The sequence below is a fragment of the Schistocerca serialis genome, chromosome 2 (genome assembly GCF_023864345.2).
Source record: "Schistocerca serialis cubense isolate TAMUIC-IGC-003099 chromosome 2, iqSchSeri2.2, whole genome shotgun sequence".
Lineage (NCBI taxonomy): Eukaryota > Metazoa > Arthropoda > Insecta > Orthoptera > Acrididae > Schistocerca > Schistocerca serialis.
The window spans coordinates 988,643,868-988,663,199 of NC_064639.1; the positions used below are offsets into that span (position 1 = coordinate 988,643,868).

General features: G+C 39.7%; 1 protein-coding gene across 1 annotated transcript in view; it reads left to right on the plus strand.

Moving 5' to 3' along the window:
* Positions 1 to 15,995, plus strand: part of LOC126458417 (probable glutamate--tRNA ligase, mitochondrial) — an 82,587-nt gene extending 66,592 nt beyond the window's left edge. Inside the window, exons 8-9 of the mRNA XM_050095448.1 lie at positions 12,057 to 12,217; positions 15,625 to 15,995. Coding sequence (XP_049951405.1) covers positions 12,057 to 12,217; positions 15,625 to 15,720 — 257 coding nt within the window. The 3' untranslated portion in view covers positions 15,721 to 15,995. The remainder of the gene's footprint in view (positions 1 to 12,056; positions 12,218 to 15,624) is intronic.
* The last annotated feature ends 3,337 nt before the right edge of the window (positions 15,996 to 19,332 follow it).

Here is a 19,332-nt window from a genome sequence, read left to right on the forward strand (position 1 = left end):
ATGAGTGCTGCGATTGGCTAGAGCGCTCATGCCATGTCTTCAAGCCAACGCATTCACAAAAACATAATGAAACACATTCGAAATACTGGATTTACATTTAAATAACATGAAATTAAATAAATATTTCTACAGCTGGACCATAAACACACTCTAACACACATTATTAGATACATAAACAAATTAAATAAACATATATCAAAGGAATAGAACAAAAGGTAGGCCAGTAGCATAATGTCTCTGTGCTTTCTAAAACACAGTAAATATTTAAGCAATTTCTTCATGAATAGTTATATCAGATATAAACAAAGACATAGATGAATAAATATATTTATATGCATGCTGCTACTATTTTTTGTGTAACTGTGGAGTACTTACGGCCTGACGCGATTAACAGTAATTGGCAACTTTGACCTCCAATAACTCTTGTTCTATTCAAGTTATATGCCTGTAATTCATACCAATTTAGGTTTACACTAATAACTTTCTAAAGACACGTTGATCGACGAAATCAGATGAGCCGTTTAGATTTTGGAAATTCGTTGCTGGGTGTTACTTGTATAATTTACAGTCAAATACTAAACTTTAAACTAATTAATATATTGAAAATCTGATTACACCATCAGAATCGCCATGCAGATAATGGTAATGTACATGTTTCTTTTTGAGGTATCGTGATTCATCTGGCTACTATTAATTTCTATATGAAATGTGAAATGTCCACCATTAATGTTTCACAAAGTCCGCCATCTTTGGCACTCCCAGCGTGTCTCCTTCATCAATACAGCGTCACCATGGAATTCCCAGCCACGCAGCTGAACCACGCGCTGGGGGCTTCTCCTCTTGCTAAGCTAACATTCGGCACCACACGGTTGCTGCTGGGCTGTGACCTGCCGAGAGGCCCCAGCGCGGCCACGCCAACCGCCCGTTGCCTCACACAGCAAACACACTTCCCTGGGGCCCTCCTGATGATATCTTTGCTCTTGTGAATGCACGGCATCCAGTTCAGTGTACTAGGTTTTGTTACTCAGAAAGTCTTCAACTCATTTGAATGTCTGAGAACCTATTCCTTATGCTTGGATTCTCTCTAACAGTCTATGGTGAGGTACCATGTCAAATGCTTTCTGGAAATCTAGGCATATGAAATATACCTGTTGGAACTCCATCCATGGTTCACAGGAGGATATCGTGTAGACAAGGGAAAACTGAGTTTCTCGTGAGCAGTGCTTTCTCAATCTGTGCTGATTTGTGGACAGAAGCTTTTGTGTTTCAAGGAAATTTATTATATGGAAACTTTGAATATGATCATGAATTCTGCAGCAAACCAACTTTAAGGATATTGGTCAGCGATTTTAGAGGACCATTCTTACTGTATTTACTCGAATCTAAGCCGCACTCGAATCTAAGCCGCACCTGAAAAATGAGACTCGAAATAAAGGAAAAAAAATTTCCCAAATCTAAGCCGCACGTGAAATTTGAGACTCGAAATTCAAAGGGGGAGAAAAGTTTTAGGCCGCACCTCCAAATCTAAACAAAGTTGGTCCGTTGTAATACGAGACACAATTTAGGTTGAATGAATGACGATGCAGCTACAGTAGTTTGGTTCGAGTCGTAAGCTTAGCAGTTAAGCTTTACCAGGTAGCCATTGCTATGCGTCAGGCGCTCCATCTGTATTTATACGGGTACCCTTCCTTTCTCACGTGCTTCGTCTGGTTCGAATCAATTGCTTATTTTGCTTTGATCTGATAAGTGCCGTTTTCTTTGTTATAGGTGTTTACGTCACTCTAAGCTGAAAATGCATTACTGTACTGTGTCATGCATTGTTTGTCGCTTTCTGATAATTCGTGTTTACGGCCTGTCGCCACTCGCGGCATGGCTTGCTTTTGTGCACGCTACCGCCGCTTACAATTAAAAAAAAGAGAGAGGAATCGTCTCATTAGCGAAACAATGGCAAGAGACTGCCATTTGTTGTTACTTACACTGCTGCTTTCTTTGATAATGATTAACAAGAACCAAATAATAGACTGCGTATGATAGAACATGTTCTGAACGAGATTTAGGCGAAAATTATTCTCCATTTGAAAATCTTTGCGGCTGCTTCTTTAGTACATCAAATTCTGCACAGAAATTAGAGTCATCTTAGATTTAAAAATGTAGTCAGTTGCCGTGCTTTATTTCTGACTGTATCACTATTAGGCATAAGAATAATACAAATATAAACATGACACGATATGTATATTCTTCCACATTTGCTGTTGTCTCACTCTAGTTACGTAGTTTATTAGGCAGACAGGATTTAAATGAGATAGCAGCAAACACGAAAGGATGCCTGGCAAAATGTTTATATCCGTATTCTTTCTTATGGTGAAGAGAATACTGCATGTGATTCACATTTCGTCAGGTTCCTATTAGCAACCATCTCTTCTCACAGCTAGGAAAAAATTCAGAACGTAGAGCTGACCATATTGACAAACATCCCAAACAGTCTTGCCTGTCGGATTTTCGTAGTACATTAAAATTCTGCTACATTCGAAGATGAACAATACGGAATTTGTATTTACTTCGTTGGATAATGTATGAAAATGCAGTGGTCAAAACTCAGGGCGGAGAAAAAAAAGCTCGTCTTCCATCCTTTTTTTAAATTTATTTGCTGACGCAGAGGTTTTGGCGCCAGTATTTATCTTTGTGTCTACAAAGCATGCCTGTGTAGCGCTACATATATTCGACGGCAGAAGTTAGTTGCGGCGGCACCTACCAACATTTTTTAGAACTTCCGCTTGCTTTGTACTCGATTCTAAGCCGCAGGCAGTTTTTTGGATTACAAAAACCGGAAAAAAAGTGCGGCTTGGATTCGAGTAAATACGGTATTCTTTCCAGTTGTTTGGGACTTTGCACTGGGCGATGGATTCACAATAAATGCAAGGTATTTGAGTGATCAATGCTGAAGAGTATTCTCTGTAAAATTGAATTGAGATTCCATCCAGACCAGTACTTCTTTGTTTTCAGCTTTTTCCAGTTACTTCTCAATACCAGGGATGTCCATTTCTGTGTAGTCCATCAGGAGTGTGTGACAGTCAATCACTCAATATGATCCTCCTGTGTAAATTACTTTTTTAAACATAAAGTTTAGCTTCAGCTTTCTCTTTGCTGTCTTCTGTTGCTACACCGGACTGTTCGATGAGCGAATGAATAGAAGCCTTTGACCCACTTAGCGACTTTATGTAGGACTAGAATTTTCTTGAGTTCTTAGCAATATCTTTCACTAATGTGTAATTGTGGAAGTTGTGTGCTTCCTACTTTGACCTTTTTTAAATGCACAAATATCTTCTGTGTGTAGCCCTTATGGTAACTGACCAGTCAGAGTATATACCACTGCTGCCAGCCCAGAGTAGGGCTTTGTCCGCTGTTTGCTTCACTGTGATAATGTGTGGACTGGTGACTCACATGTTAATTGCTGACCTCTGTATCAATGTCCAGTGGAGATATAAGGCTTAACAAGTAAGACTGACAACGAACATCTAAGAAATCACACTAGGATTGTAGTGGGTCTTTATGCTGCGGAGTACTCAATGCATCAACCCTTATGTGATGACAATCATTGTTAGTTAAATAAGAACAAAAACAAAAGACAGAAACTTTAAACAAGGAATTGTCATTTTACCCCTTGCATGTGGAGCCAGCTGCTGTGGACGAGCGGTTCTAGGCGCTTCAGTCCGGAACCGCGCGACTGCTACAGTCGCAGGTTCAAATCCTGCCTCGGGCATGGATGTGTGTGATGTGCTTAGGTTTAAGTAGTTCTAGGTTCTTGGGGACTGATGACCTCAGATGTTAAGTCCCATAGTGCTCAGAGCCATTTGAACCTTGCATATGAAGAAGCTGTACTCAAGTTAAAGAAAGCCGAATTGACCAAACCCAGTGGCATCCATTTGGAAGTGTTGCAACAGCTTGCACCACAGAATAAATCTTACCTGATGTCCATAGTGAATGATGTATTATGGACAAGATGGGCACCTATAGCATAGAGGATGCAAAAACTGTAGTCATCAAAAAATCTCCAGATTTAAAGAAAAAGAAAGAAAGAAAGAAAGAAAACCTGGTTACAAATCATTCAGGCAAATTTGTTCTGTTGAATGTACTGCCTATGATTAAGGAACATCTTTTGTGTAACCTACTTCTGGCATATACGGAGTATCATGGACAAACCTAGACTCAGTTTTATTTTGGGCTGAGTCCTTTAATAGCAAATACAGTTATTATAACAGTAGATGAAACCTGTGAAAGATAATCTGTCACAGGTCCCTCTGATAATCTCAGATGGTCTGCAATTGCGAGAACGTCAGATACACTATGTGATCAAAAGTGTCTGGAAACCTTGCTGAAAATGGCTTAAAAGTTCATGGCGCCCTCCATCAGTAATGCTGGCATTCAATATGGTGTTCACCCACCCTTAGCCTTGATATCATCTTCCACTCTCGCAGGCATGTGTTCAATCAGGTGCTGGAAGGTTTCTTGGGGAATGACAGCCCATTCTCCATGGAGTGCTGCACTGAGGAGAGGTATTGATGTCGGTCGGTGAGGCCTGGCATGAAGGTTGCGTTCCAAAACATCCCGAAGGTGTTCTATAGGATTCAGGTCAGGACTCTTGTGCAGGCCAAGCCATTACAGGGATGTTATTGTCGTGCAACCACTCCACCACAGGCTGTGCATTATGAACAGGTGCTTGACCGTGTTGAAAGATGCAATTGCCATCCCCGAATTGCTCTTCAACAGTGAGAAGCAAGAAGGTGCTTACAACATCAGTGTAGGTCTGGGCTGTGATAGTGCCATGCAAAACAACAAGGGAGCAAGTCCCCTCCATGAAAAATACAACCACACCATAACAATACCACCTCTGAATTTTACTGTTGGCACTACACATGTTGGCAGATGACTTTCACATGGCATTCGTCATACCCACATCCTGCCATCAGATCGCCACATTGTGTACCATGATTCGCCACTCCACACAACACTTTTTTACTGTTGAATCGTCCAGTGTTTACGCTCCTTACATCAGGAGACGTGTCGTTTGGCATTTACTGGCGTGGTGATTGGCTTATGAGCAGCCACTCAACCACGAAATCCAAATTTTCTCACCTCCCGCCTAACTGGCCATATTACTTACCGTGGATCCTGATGCAGTTTGGAATTTCTGTGTGATGGTCTGGATAGATGTCTGTCTATTACACATTACGACCCTCATCAACTGTCGGCAGTCTCTGTCAGTCAACAGATGAGGTCGACCTGTACACTTTTGTGCTGTACATGTCCCTTCACATTTCCACTTCACTATCACATCAGAAACAGTGGACCTAGGGATGTTTAAAAGTGTGGAACTCTTGCGTACAGACGTGTAACACAAGTGTCACCCAATCACCTGACCATGTCCGATGTCCGTTAGTTTCACAGAGCACCCCATTCTGGTCTCCCATGATGTCTAATGACTACTGAGATCGCTGATCTGGAGTACCTGGCAGTAGGTGGCAGCACAATGCACCTAATATCAAAAATGTATGTTTTTGGGGTTGCCCGGATACTTTTGATCACATAGTGTACCTACTGCTCTCTATCACAGAGTCACAGTGTACTGAAGGCACATGTTGGTGAATATTCTGTAAGAAAGTAAACTGTGATAAATAGTCACACAAAATAATACCTGTGAAAATTAAGTTATGAGTCTGTTTTCTGTCATTTCTCAATCGGACTTCTCCTAGATCTAATGGAAATTATATAGTAGTCTCTACTGCCAATGTTCTTGCATTAACATTTTTGTGCACAGTGTACTACCAGTTATGTTATCCATTCATGCCTCATGGGCCAACCCAAAGTTTCAACTTGTCACTTATTTCCTGCCTGCCTTGTATCTCATCCAGCATACCGTTTCAAATTATCAGAAAATGCCATTTGCATCATGCACTCCACATACAGTAACATGTGTAATCTCGGTAACAATGCCAAAACTATAGTTAAGTCAGACTCTGTGATATTTATTTTATTTTGTCCCAAAGAAACTTCTCCCTGAAACATGGAGAAATCTTACACGTTGACAATGTTGCCACATACCCAGAAGAATTTTATTGAAAGCAACAAGTTGTGATCCTGTGAGGTGCGTGCTGATAACATTGGAAGTATAGTGCTTGCAAAAACAAGGTTTCCATTTTCATATTCTGCTACAGCACGTAAGTTTAAACTGTAGTGAAAATGTTACTGCATGCTGTAAAAGATGTTCTTTATATATTCTTGCAATTTTCACAGGCAGCTCGAGGTCAGTGCTTGAAAAATCCTCTGATTTGCTTGAGTGCTGGAAGGTGAACAAGCTATGATAGCTACTCATAAAATAATTAACATACTACTGATGCTCAAAATTGAATAAACTTTACTCTCTTTAAGTCTTCCTTATCTTGATTCCGAGTGTCAAAGTTATATGTGAATCGTGGCATTGGTTTGTTTTGCTCTTGCATTTTTATTCCTCTGTCAAAATTTACTTACTCTTCCTTCATTGCATCTTTCACATAAAAGCTAAACCCAAAATAGATATTGCAAGAGTGCCTTACACCATTTGTAATGAAAACTTGCCTTTCTTGGTCTTTCACATTTTGTAATCACACTTATTTTCACTTATTCTTTAGTGACTCTCATCTCAGGATTTCCTTGATACAATGTTTGAAACATTCATTAAAACATATGGAGTAGCAATTTCTTCTCTTACAGGAGGCTATGTGAATTACAAGTAAAAATAAATAAGGATTATGAATTAATAGAGGGAAACATTCCACATAGGAAAAATATATCTAAAAACAAAGATGATGTGACTTACCAAACGAAAGCGCTGGCACGTCGATAGACACACAAACAAACACAAACATACACACAAAATTCAAGCTTTCACAACAAACTGTTGCCTCATCAGGAAAGAGGGAAGGAGAGGGAAAGACGAAAGGATATGGGTTTTAAGGGAGAGGGTAAGGAGTCATTCCAATCCTGGGAGCGGAAAGACTTACCTTAGGGGGAAAAAAGGACGGGTATACACTCGCGCACACACACACACATATCCATCCACACATATACAGACACAAGCAGACATAATTAAGAAAGTAGACACAGAAGTACTCTTGTGTGAACGGAGTTACATATAGTGACAGTAGAAGGGAGTTATATATAGTGACAGTAGAACATTTATATGGTTTTAACTAGGGCAATGTTTAGGATGAGTCAAGCAGAGCAAAGCAGCACGTAACAGCCTTCAGCTGTTAGCACTGATAATAATGATGCAGTAAGAAGTGTATGTCTGCTTGTGTCTGTATATGTGTGGATGGATATGTGTGTGTGTGCGAGTGTATACCCGTCCTTTTTTCCCCCTAAGGTAAGTCTTTCCGCTCCCGGTATTGGAATGACTCCTTACCCTCTCCCTTAAAACCCATATCCTTTCGTCTTTCCCTCTCCTTCCCTCTTTCTTAATGAGGCAACAGTTTGTTGCGAAGGCTTGAATTTTGTGTGTATGTTTGTGTTTGTTTGTGTGTCTATCGACGTTCCAGCGCTTTTGTTTGGCAAGTCACATCATCTTTGTTTTTAGATATATAAATAAGGATTATACATCACTCAGTTGTGTATCCCTAATGTGAACAGTAAATGTGGATCAGTTCATTATACTGTATATACAATGGTCAATGTACATGTCAAAAAGACTAGCAAGATGTTCCGGCAATCTGTTGGCACTTACGATGTGTGCTTTGAATAAGCCACAGATTTTTTGCAGGCTAGATACATGCATGAGACACGTGCAGGAGGGACAGGGCTCAAATTTATGCATGACTATCAAAATTTAAATTGCTAAAACCTTGTCCCATATCTTGTTTCTCAAATGATGCCTAAATGATAGAATCCCCTCAGATGGACTAACTGTTAAGATTCCTGTCTCTGGATCCATCCCTCCTTTCACAGTAACCTACACCTTTTCAGATTCTGCCAATCCCTGGCCCTCACAAACCTGGTACTACAAAAACAGATCTCCATGGCACAGGCATCCCAGAACCACCTCTGCTCCCTCTGCAGGATACTACTAACCTGCAATCCATACTCCATATATCTACATGTGCTCTCTAGCACCTGGAAGAACATTCCAGACATTGCCTCCATAAGTTATTTAACCTGCTGACTTCCTACTGCCACCTCGGGGCACCACTATCCAACACCTATTGCACCCACAATATTCCTCCTTGTCCCGTCCCTCATAGCAGCTAAACCCCGCCTAGCTGACCTTTCCAACTTGCCACACCCCCAAAATTCCTTACCAACTCTCCACTAAATCCTGAGCAAAAACATTCCTTTAACACTGTTGTTAACCTTTCCACCAAAATCCTCAGCTCCACAGAAGTTCCAGTGCTATCCGAAGGCCTCACACTTAGCCCTACACCCACATATAACCATGCTGGACTTGTCAAAGACCTTCTCTCCTTCTCCCAATCCCTGCAATGGAAGCACTTCTTTACCACCAATCCTGCAACCAAAACCACCCTAATTCCAACATAGAACCCTCCCTCTTCTGGTTCATATCACCATCCAACTGTGATCCTCCTCCCCCCCCCTTTCCACCTAACCATTTGTTGGTCACCGTCCAGGAATTCCTTGCCACCATCCTTCCCAAGAACCCTCCCTCAGAACACCAGCCTTTCAGTAGAAGAAATAACAGCTACACACAATCTCAAAACAAATCCTGCAGACAAAGGCTCTGTCACTGTCATGAACTGCAGTGACTACGTGCCAGAAGCCTTATGCCAAAGTGATCCCATCCCAGAAGTCCAACACAAACTCCAATCCCTGCTTAAAGCCTTAGGCCCTTCCCAGAACATCTCCCCTGACTCCATTTTCCTCCTCACCTTCCTCACTCCCACCTTCTACATGCTCCCCAAAATCCACAAACCCAACAATCCTGGCTGTCCCATTGTGGTTGGTTATTGTGCCCCCACTGAAAGAATTTTACCCTCATTGACCAACACCTCCAATCAGTTGTCTGTAATCTAGCCTAACAATTCAAAGACACCAACCTTTTCCTTGACTGACTCTCCATCACACCCATCCCTTTACCAACTGGATTCCTTGTCACTGTTGATGCCATCTGCCTATACACCAAAATCCCTCTTGCCAATGGTCTTGATGTTATTGAACACTTCCTTCCCCAGCGTCCTTCAGACTCCAAAATCACTACCTCTTTCCTCATACATCTCACTAACTTCATCCTAACCTGCAGTTGCTTCCCATTTGAAGGTAAGGTATGTAAACAAATCTGTGGCACAGCCATGGGCACCCGCATGGCACGCTCCTAAGTCACCGTTTTTGTGGGCCATCCAGAGGAGACCTTTGTAGCCTCTCAAAACACCAAACCCCCAGTCTGGTTCAGGTTCATTGATAATATCTTCATGCTCTGGACTCAGGGCCAAGACACACTGTCTTCGTTCCTTTGCAGCCGCAACACCTTCTCTTCCATCCACTTCACACGGTCCTTCTCAACCCAACTTGCCACCCTCCTCTGTCCACATTTATCTCACAAATCACCAACGGTACCTGCATTTTGACAGCTCTCATCCCTTCGACACCAGTAAATCCCTCCCATACAGCCTGGCCGCCTGGAGATTGCACATGTGCAGTGACAAAAACTCCCTTGCTCGGTCTGCTGAGGGTCTCACCAAGGCCTTCACAGACGGTCACTATCTCCCAGCCCTAGTCTGCAAACAGATCTCCCGTGCCATTTCATCTCACACCCTCAATCTTCCCACCATCTCCAAGAACAAGCCACAAAGGAGTGTGCCTTTCATGATCCATTTCCACCCGCACTGGAACAACTGAACCACATCCTTCACCAAGGCTTTGATGACCTATCATCATGCCCTGAAATGAGACCTGAGATCCATCCCACCCCTCTCAAAGTGGTGTTCCATTGCCCAACATCCTAGTCCATCCCTAAGCCACTACCAACCCCAAACCCTTGCCCCCAAGGATCATATCTCCATGGAAGAGCCAGGTGTAAAACCTGCCCAATCCACCAACCCAGCTCTTCCCACTCCAGCCCTCTCACAGGTATATCCTACCCCATCAGTGGCTGAGCCATCTGTGAAAGCAGCCATTTCATTTACCAGCTCCGCTGTAATCATTGCACACTTGTTATATTGTTGTGACTACCAACCAGCTGTCCACCCGGATGAAAGGCCACCGCTAAACTGTGGCCAAGAGCAAAGTAGACAACCCTGTGACACAAATGTAGCTGAATGTAACGCACTTGAATCAGTGACAACTACACTACCAGAGCCATCTGGAGTCTCTCCTCCGCCACAAGCCTTTCTGATCTGTGAAGATGGGAGTTATCCATACAATACATTTTCCGCTCTCACAATTATCCCGGTGCCAACCTGTGGTAACATACTGTCCCCACACCCTTCACCCAACAGTTTCCACCCCCTCTGCCCTATCATGTCCTCCCCAGTCTCATCTCCCACCCTGTTTATTTGCAGCCGTGTGCCAACACCTTTTCCTGTTGTTCCCTGCTCCTCTCCATTTTTGCTCCTTTTTTTCCCCACCTCCCTACCTCAGAACTTTCTGACACTGCACCTGTTGATATTATAGTCCCTGCACACTTCACCAGGCAGCATTCATCTCTCTCACCACCCATACACAACTATTCATTCCTCTTCCTCACCCCCTCCTGATTGCTGCTTGCATCCCACACGATAGTTGCATTCCAGTCCGAGACACTGGAGTTGGTCGTTGTGTGTGCGTGAGGTGTGCTTGCTTGTGTGTGTGAATGGTGTTTGTCTCTCTTTTAATGATGAAGAATGTAGTGGAAAGCTTTATGTAAATGTCTTTTACTTGTGCCGTCTGCAACTTGCCATGTCTTCTTTATGGAAAGTAGCAATCTGTCTTTTCCTACATTGTTCAGATTTAAATTACTCATGATTTATGAAATGGTGTGATGGATTATTAAAAAATCACAGCTGATTTAATCCACCATTCTTTTCCATCCTGGCCATTACTCCATCACTAATATCAATTGAAATTAAAATTATAATTATTTTTTTATATTGGTGAAATAAATATATATATATATATATAGGCTTAATTCAGTTTCATATTGTTATGCTCAACATCATGTGTAAAATTTCTTTTCCAAGGCAGTCTTTGACTTCACTTGTGTAGCCTTAGTAATGTTCATAATTTAGGAGCAAAGGAGTCCACTCACCAAATAGGGCAGCATCGAGAAATCGACAGGCACACACAAAAGAGAGAGAAAATGTGCTAGCTTTCAAAATCAGTCCTCCTCGCAGTTGTATCTGGTGGGATGAGTAGGGGGGGCAGAGAGGCAGGAGGCAGGATGAGGGGGTGGGGATGGATAGCAAGTGGCTCAGAGGGAGACAGCTGGTTTGCTGGCTAGGAATGTGGAAGGGAGGGGTGGCAGGTATACAGGCTTGACGTGTGATGCACGGTGTCAGAGTGGGTGGGGGAGCAGAGCGCAATGTAGGAGATATGTAAATTGGGTGGAGGTGATGGAACAATGGAAGGGGAAACTCTTGGGTGGAGGGTGTGGGTACACTGGTTTAACAGAAATTGAGCACAAAAAGAATGTGGGAGCACAGGATGTGTTGCAAGAATAACATCCATCTCCATAGTTCAGAAAAACTGGAGGTCGAGGGAAGGATCTGAATAGCTCAGGTTCCATTCATAACTTAAACAAAAGTGAGAAACTGGAAACAATTGAGGAAAGACAGACAGGAGAGAGAGCACAGAAAATAGCACTACACAGAAAATGGAAAAAATTTCTATCTAGTAATTTCTATTCATCACATCCTTCAATGATCATTAACACTCAGTATTTTCAGGAACTAGGATTGATCATATTTAATTATTGTGCTTCTAAATAAGAATTTTTTTTTTGCTTTATTTGTGACTGAATTACTGGACAGCCATTATACTTTTACTAGATGTTGTTATATTATTATTATTATTATTATTATTATTATTATTATTATTAGGTATTCTTCAGGAACTAATAGCGTACCTGTCAAAGGAACAATTGAAAGATGATTTCCAGAAGAATAATTTGAAAGCACTGCTACGAAAATTTGCATCTGAGAAAAGGATATCCTTCAGTAACTTCATGAGAGTTCTCCGGCATATTCTTAGTGGCTTAAAGGTACTGTTAGATCTTTATGGTTTTAATATTTATGATTTTCTAAATGTACACTTCAAAGTATGAATGTGAAGTACATTTTGCAAAGAATATAAACTTAAAAGACAAAACAAATATTTTACTTTACACATACTTCTGTTTTATACTGTCATTGTAAAATGTGTCACATAGCTTACAATTCAAGTATCATTGAAAATGATTCTGTGGACTTGCTTGTGGAAAGTACGAAAAAAATTTTAATATTGTGCTATTGTACATATTGCAATCAATCTTAACTTTTCTTGATAAACCTAGGTGATCAGCCTATAAACAGTAGCATTTTATTTCTGGATTTCTCATTTATAACTAGTTGTTTGACCACTGTAACTAACAGTTCATGTGATGGCTACCTTTATAGTTTAGATGATTGTTAGGCTCCTATGGAAACTCGCGTATTTCAGATGCTCTTCACATTCTATGCTGAGTAGGAACCAGTGAGTTAAATCACTGTATTTCAAGGAGTTTCTTTGTGGACAAGTTGCAATTGCAGTTTTGAAGTCATCCCACTCATGTTTCAATTTAATTGCTTTTTCAGTGGGAATAGACTTTTATTTCCTACTAAACTACCAATCTATAAAAAAAAAATCAATCATTCACTTTACCTTCAAATGAACTGCAAGCGCAATTCACTTCTATTTTATTCTATTGTGTTTTATGGGTATCTCAATGGGAATGGTCATTGTAATGGATTAAATACTTTATTTTAAAGGTAAAATTCTGAGTAATAAAGTGAGAAAGCAAATATGGACATGCAGCTGCACATTTATCATCTCCATATTGAAACTTAATGACTGTTCAAGAGCACTCACCTTGGATTTTGCATAATTATTCTCAATTTTAGTAATGTTATGCTAATTTAAATACATTCATAAAATAAAACATTTTCATAGTATCTATGAAATTACAGATGTGAGTTGTGTTGTTGAATAATTGTGACTAGTATTAAATGTGATATCTCAAAGGTGTCAGTTTTACAATATGTACAAAGAATTGGATAGTGAAAAATACAACATATGGATCATAATTACCAGCCAGTGAACGGTGTGATTATATGTAGAGAGTGTGTTATCAGTGAAATGGCTGGATGGTTCTGCATACTTCCTCAGAGGACAAACTGTCACAGCATTCTGTAACTTTGTGGATTCCACAGTTACATGTTGTGGAGTAACGGCATTGTGACTAGTATGTCATTCTATAAGATAAACACACCAGACAAAAATATCAGTCACCCCCAGGGGACATGACAATAACTCTGTGTAACATTACTGTAGCCTTGATAATGACATCACTTTGGTGAGGAAGAGAATCTGAAAGTTCCTTCAAGTATACTATATCTAGCTAAAGCCATTCATTGGTGATTATATCCTGCAGAACTGGCATGGGCAGCTGTGAATCAATTCCATACAGGGTATTTGGTGGAGGGAGAGTTCAAGGATTCCTCAAAGTGCAACTGTGGGGTTGCTGTGCAAACTATGCAGCATGTGACTGATGAAAGTTTATTACAGAATTCTTTAACGAGCTCAGTGAACTGCATTTAGTGATACTAATATTGGAGGACTGGTTAAGAGACCTGGATATTCAGTATAAAATTTTTGTATGTTTGTTTCTTTGTATTTTGTATTTTTTATATATACTTAAACATCTATATCTGAAATCTTTAAGTGAGAATATAAAATGATCACTTAAGTCACATGAGTAATAATAAACAGGGATGAAACTTCCTGGCAGATTAAAACTGTGTGCCCGACCGAGACTCAAACTCGTGACCTTTGCCTTTTGCGGGCAAGTGCTCTACCATCTGAGCTACTGAAGCACTACTCACACCCGGCCCTCACAGCTTTACTTCTGCCAGTATCTCTTCTCCTACCTTCCAAGCTTTACAGAAGCTCTCCTGCGAACCTTGCAGAACTAGCACTCCTGAAAGAAAGGATACTACGGAGACATGGCTTAGCCACAGCCTGGGGGATGTTTTCAGAATGAGATTTTCACTCTGCAGTGGAGTGTGCTCTGATATGAAACTTCCTGGCAGATTAAGACTGTATGCCCGACCAAGACTCGAACTCGGGACCTTTGCCTTTCGCGGCAAGTGCTCTACCATGGTAGAGCGGCAAACAGTTGTCGGCGTTGCTCGTCTGACGCAACTCTTGTCTTCCCACTGTAAACGTCCATCCTACACACACAGACATGTGTTGCACAGTAAATAGGCTCTCTCTCTCACCTATTTTTAAAACATTGCGTGTTCGAGGTGGCAGAAGGTCGAGTGGTTCCAGAATTTACGTGGAAATTCTCGAATCACTACAATGGCTGTATTAGAATTCAATGTCGCGTCAGTACTTTAGAGCAATCGATCAAGAACTGTGTTTGAACAAACCAATGTTTACATTTTTGTAATGTTTCCCCCTTTTATTACCGATATATTACATATATACCAGATGACATTCCAGTAGATACATAAAAACATTTTGAATATTCAAATGCAACATTGTATCAAAATTTGAAAGCAATCAGTCAAGAATTTTTGGAGATACATGATTTTGAACAAACATACATTTACATTTTTATTTATATAGATGATGATTTAAAATGAGTCTCACATTGCCTTCATATGTCTTTTTTTCCCACCAGTTCAGTAACGTAAACCGACCTCATCATATGTACTATTTTCGCACCCAGTTGAGGAAATTTATTTACAGCACTTGGTTCCCAGATCAGGGCAACATATCTTTGACAAAATAGTGTAGAATCTGCAAACAACTGTATTTTCAGAACATAGTATATCACCATAATTATTATTTTCTAATGACTGTATCACTTTTCCCTATGTTGGCTTGCATGGCCTGTTCTCTTAAATTTTCACTATTCATTACAATGTATCTAAATTATTGTCACAGAGCAAAATTACCTATTTACATGCCATTTTGTGTACGCTGATCTTACAAAAGTCACCCAGTTTCTTCAATTTTTTTCACTTTAAATGTTTTCGATGGCAGTTTTTTTGTTTAGAAAGAGAGTTTCTTTCCATCAGCTCAGCTGTCTTTCGCAGCATGTGTTTAATTACCTTCTGAGACATTAATGTATCAGATTCTGGTATGAAAGAATTTGTGAAAAACCAGAAAGTAGTTGACTCTTATGTATGTTGCAAAAATAAATTCTATTGGAATAATTTTAATGCTGATTTGAGCAGTCAAAATTATTCCAGATTTTCTCTGGAAGTGTAGATCAGGTAATTAACATTTAGTTGAGTCTTTTTGACTGATTTGTGGATGAAGGTCTTAAAAATTAGTGATAGAAATTCAGTTCTTGCATAACATAAAACCTGATTTTTTCCTTGGTTTTTTCATGATTTTTCTTTTGCCTTGTATGTGTTTTAGGAAGGTCCAGGTGTTGCTGAGATGATGGAAATGCTTGGACCAGAAAGGACGGTTTCCAGACTGCAACATGCTTTACCTTTGCTGAAACAGGAATGATTCTGTTGTTTCTCATATGTGTGATTCATGATGTGATCATGTGAATGGAATGATCAAGAATCTAATACATTGATTTTCATTGGACAATAACAGTAACATTAAGTTTTCAGCAGTAACAGTATCTGAGTACCAACATTATTGTTAACGTGATATAGTAATACAGCAAAGAAAACAAAGCTCTCCAGCAGCTTTCTATAACTTACTCATTGTAATATTCTGTTCATTACAGACATTTTATGTATATGTGATACAATAAAGAAGCACCATACATCTTATCAGCATATTGATTTGCAATGCTCTTTTGGGCCACTATGTGCTCTTTTCTAAAGAAAGTATTTTACATCATCAGTAATAAAATTATGGCCCTTTGTATACTTCTTCACTTGTCCCAAGTGTAAGTGCATTTGATAAAAATTAACACTTCAAATCGAGAATGCTAAGATGACAGTAGAAACATTCACATAAACGTTAATTAATGAAGTGTGAAAAGAACAGCCTGTGTAGAATGAACGGAAACTGCCAAAATATATGAAATTTTTGACTGCAGTGAGGGGATATAAAGTAATGTGCTTGTACATGATTCAAGTGGTCAGCAATGTATTGACACAGCCCCAGCTTTTGTAGAGCCTCCTGTGACAACGAAAGTGATACACAAGTGCAAATGTTGAGTAGCATCGGTAGAAACCATATTGTTATCTGAATACTGATACTTTATTATGGGTTGTGAGTTTATATGAGCGTGTGACAAAGCAAGCTGGGATCTTTTTACTTCCTCTACTGTTTTGCCATCTGCTTCCTTAAATTATTTTTTTTTTTACTAATTACCATTAACATACATAAGTATAACCTGCATTTTGAGAAAAGAGAAAGGTTGGACCTCAGTTTTAAGGAATATAACACCAGATCTAATTTTTTGCTTAGTTTTATGTATAAAATTGATTTTCTAATTTATTCTGACTATTTCTAGTTAATATCTTTTATTATAGGGTGAAATCGGCAATTGTTTCCTGACTTGAATTCTGTTGTTGACTTACAAACAAATATAAGTTCTGTAATAGTGATAAGCATTTGGAAAAAGAATCAGTAAGATTCTTCAAGTATTTATTTGGCTCTATTTGAAAACATGTTAGCAAAGCCAGCTCTTAATTGATTCCAAGGTAATTTTCAGCTTCATCAAAAGTATTGTTTTTAATAACTATATCTGTTAATTTCATCAGTTAAATAATTTGGCTTTATGCTCTTGGTAGAAGAAACTATTAAAAACAACCAATTTTTCGATGTATTCAGTTAATTTAATGAGTAATGTTTTAATTGTAATGTCTGTAAATTAAACATCAAACAATGTATAGTATCAGTACTATTATTGCGATGAAACATAAAGGCCCGATTTTTGGTCTCAAGACAGACAGTCCACAGCTGATTTTCAGATGAACCCATATTGGTTAGATCAACAACAATGCTTCAACTTAACTGTGGAATAAGTGTAACTCAAATAGTGTCTGTTCAATACATGCCATATTATTCTGCAAGAACTGTGAACTGTGTGGTTTGGTTTTTACTGCTCATAGATATTCAACAGTAAACTATTGTAGCTGTATGCTGATATTTGCCTGCAACCCATTAATGAGGCTTATCGAAAATTGCCTGTAGTTAACCGGCCGTATTAACTGTGTATATTGGTAGTTGTGAACAGTGAAATCAAAGAATTGTGAAACGCAATTGTGCACCTGTCGGCTACAATATTTACAGCAATTAGTGTTGTACTTAACCCCCCCCCCCCCCCCCTTTTTTTTCAGTAGAATCACAATGCAGTACGTCGACACCAAGGACTATCAATGAGATAATAAAGCAGGCGAACATCACATATGGTTCCCTTCCAGATGAGGACTATTTTATGTGGGCACAACAAACAAGGACTCACGAACTTTGGACAGTGAACTGAAGAACGGTTTAAAGTGCAGTCATTTTAGTGAAGGAAGTGCAACAGCCAATCAGCGCGTGGGTTTCATGACCATAGTATGACAGCAGCCAATCAGCAAGTGGGGTCTGTGGAAGCAGCCATTGAGTACAGGAGCAGCCAACAGCACGCAGGTGGACGCAGCCGACCGGGTTACACAACATGCATCACTGAGAAAATTACAGCTTGCAGCAGCCGTGCAGACGACAAATCAAGATGATGACTGCAGCAGCAGCAGCAGCAGCAGCAGCAGCAGGTAACAAGTGAATAAGAATAAGGTAATTTCATAGCAAAAGCCGTTTTATATTAAGTGATATATAATGAGTAGCATTAACAAACAAGACTGTGATCAGAGACAATGGACAACAGGGTAGTGGTGTGACTGCAACCAAAGCTGTAAAGTTTTTAAATGAACAGAAAGACCTAATTGGGACTGGTTCTGTAGATGATAGTGGCTTTAAATCAGACATGAATGTAACTTTGAATGACGGGGATGAAAGTCCTACTGTAGATGAAATGATAAAAGCATCATCTACAGTGTACGGTGGGGTGAGCGAAATGGGCGAAAACAGTACTGAAGCGAATGAAATCCTTAAGGTTAAGGGGGAGGAATCTAGTAACAAAAGTCAGCAAGGGCAACTTTTTACGGCAGATGGAAAATTGGAAGCGATGTTATAGCAAATTGTGTGTATGAAAGAAGACATTAGTAGTATTATAACTGACATGACTAGCTTAATGGATGCACTGAAGAAAGAAATTAAAAAGGAAATTAAGGTAGTTAGCGCTGGTCTTTCAGAGTTAAATAAGAAGGTTGAGACAGTAGGGACAGATTGTGATGAAAAGATAAAGAAAATAGTACAAAATAATAATGAGGAATTACCATTAATGAGTAGTAAATGTGTAGAAGAGAGAAAGAAACTTCGCGATGACTATAGTTGGAGAGTAGAGGCTTCTGAAAAACAGTGTAGAGATGAAGTCAAAGCAGGCAGGAAATTTTGTGCTGAAAACAGGGCTAAACTTGAGAACCAAATTGATCAGATGAAAAATTATTTTGAGACGGAGGTAGAAACCAAGTGTGCAGTAGTAGTAGAGGAAAAACTGGTAAAAGTAAATAAAAATGTAGATTCAAAATTGACTGAAATGGAGAAAAAGATGGAAGAGGTATAAAATCTGAAGCATAGAGTATTTAGTGTCCCAAACAGTCCTCCATTTGTTAATTGTAAGAAATTTAATAATTTTGAAGCATATGGGGAAGTGCATCTACTGGATTTCATTAGGGAATTTAATGATTTGCCTGAAACATGGAATGACAGAGAGAAAATGTCATTTGTGAGAGGTTTTTTGAAAGGGGATGATTATGGAAGGGCACCTTAGGTAGCTGATAGCTGTACTTTGTGGCAAAGCTTCGAGAAAGAATTTTTAGATGAATATTGGTCCAAAGAGAAGCAGCAGAGAATTTTGAGTGCATTGGGGAGGGGAGAGATTTGACTGTAGGGAGGGTACTGTGAAAGGTTTCTATCACCTTTGGATACACAAACTGAAATATTTGGACAAAGAGCTAGGTAGTGAATCAATAATTAAGGGTTCAGAAACTAAGTTGCCTCAGAAAGTTAGAGAATTGCTTGTACCTCCCCCTAGGGGTAATATTAGTGATT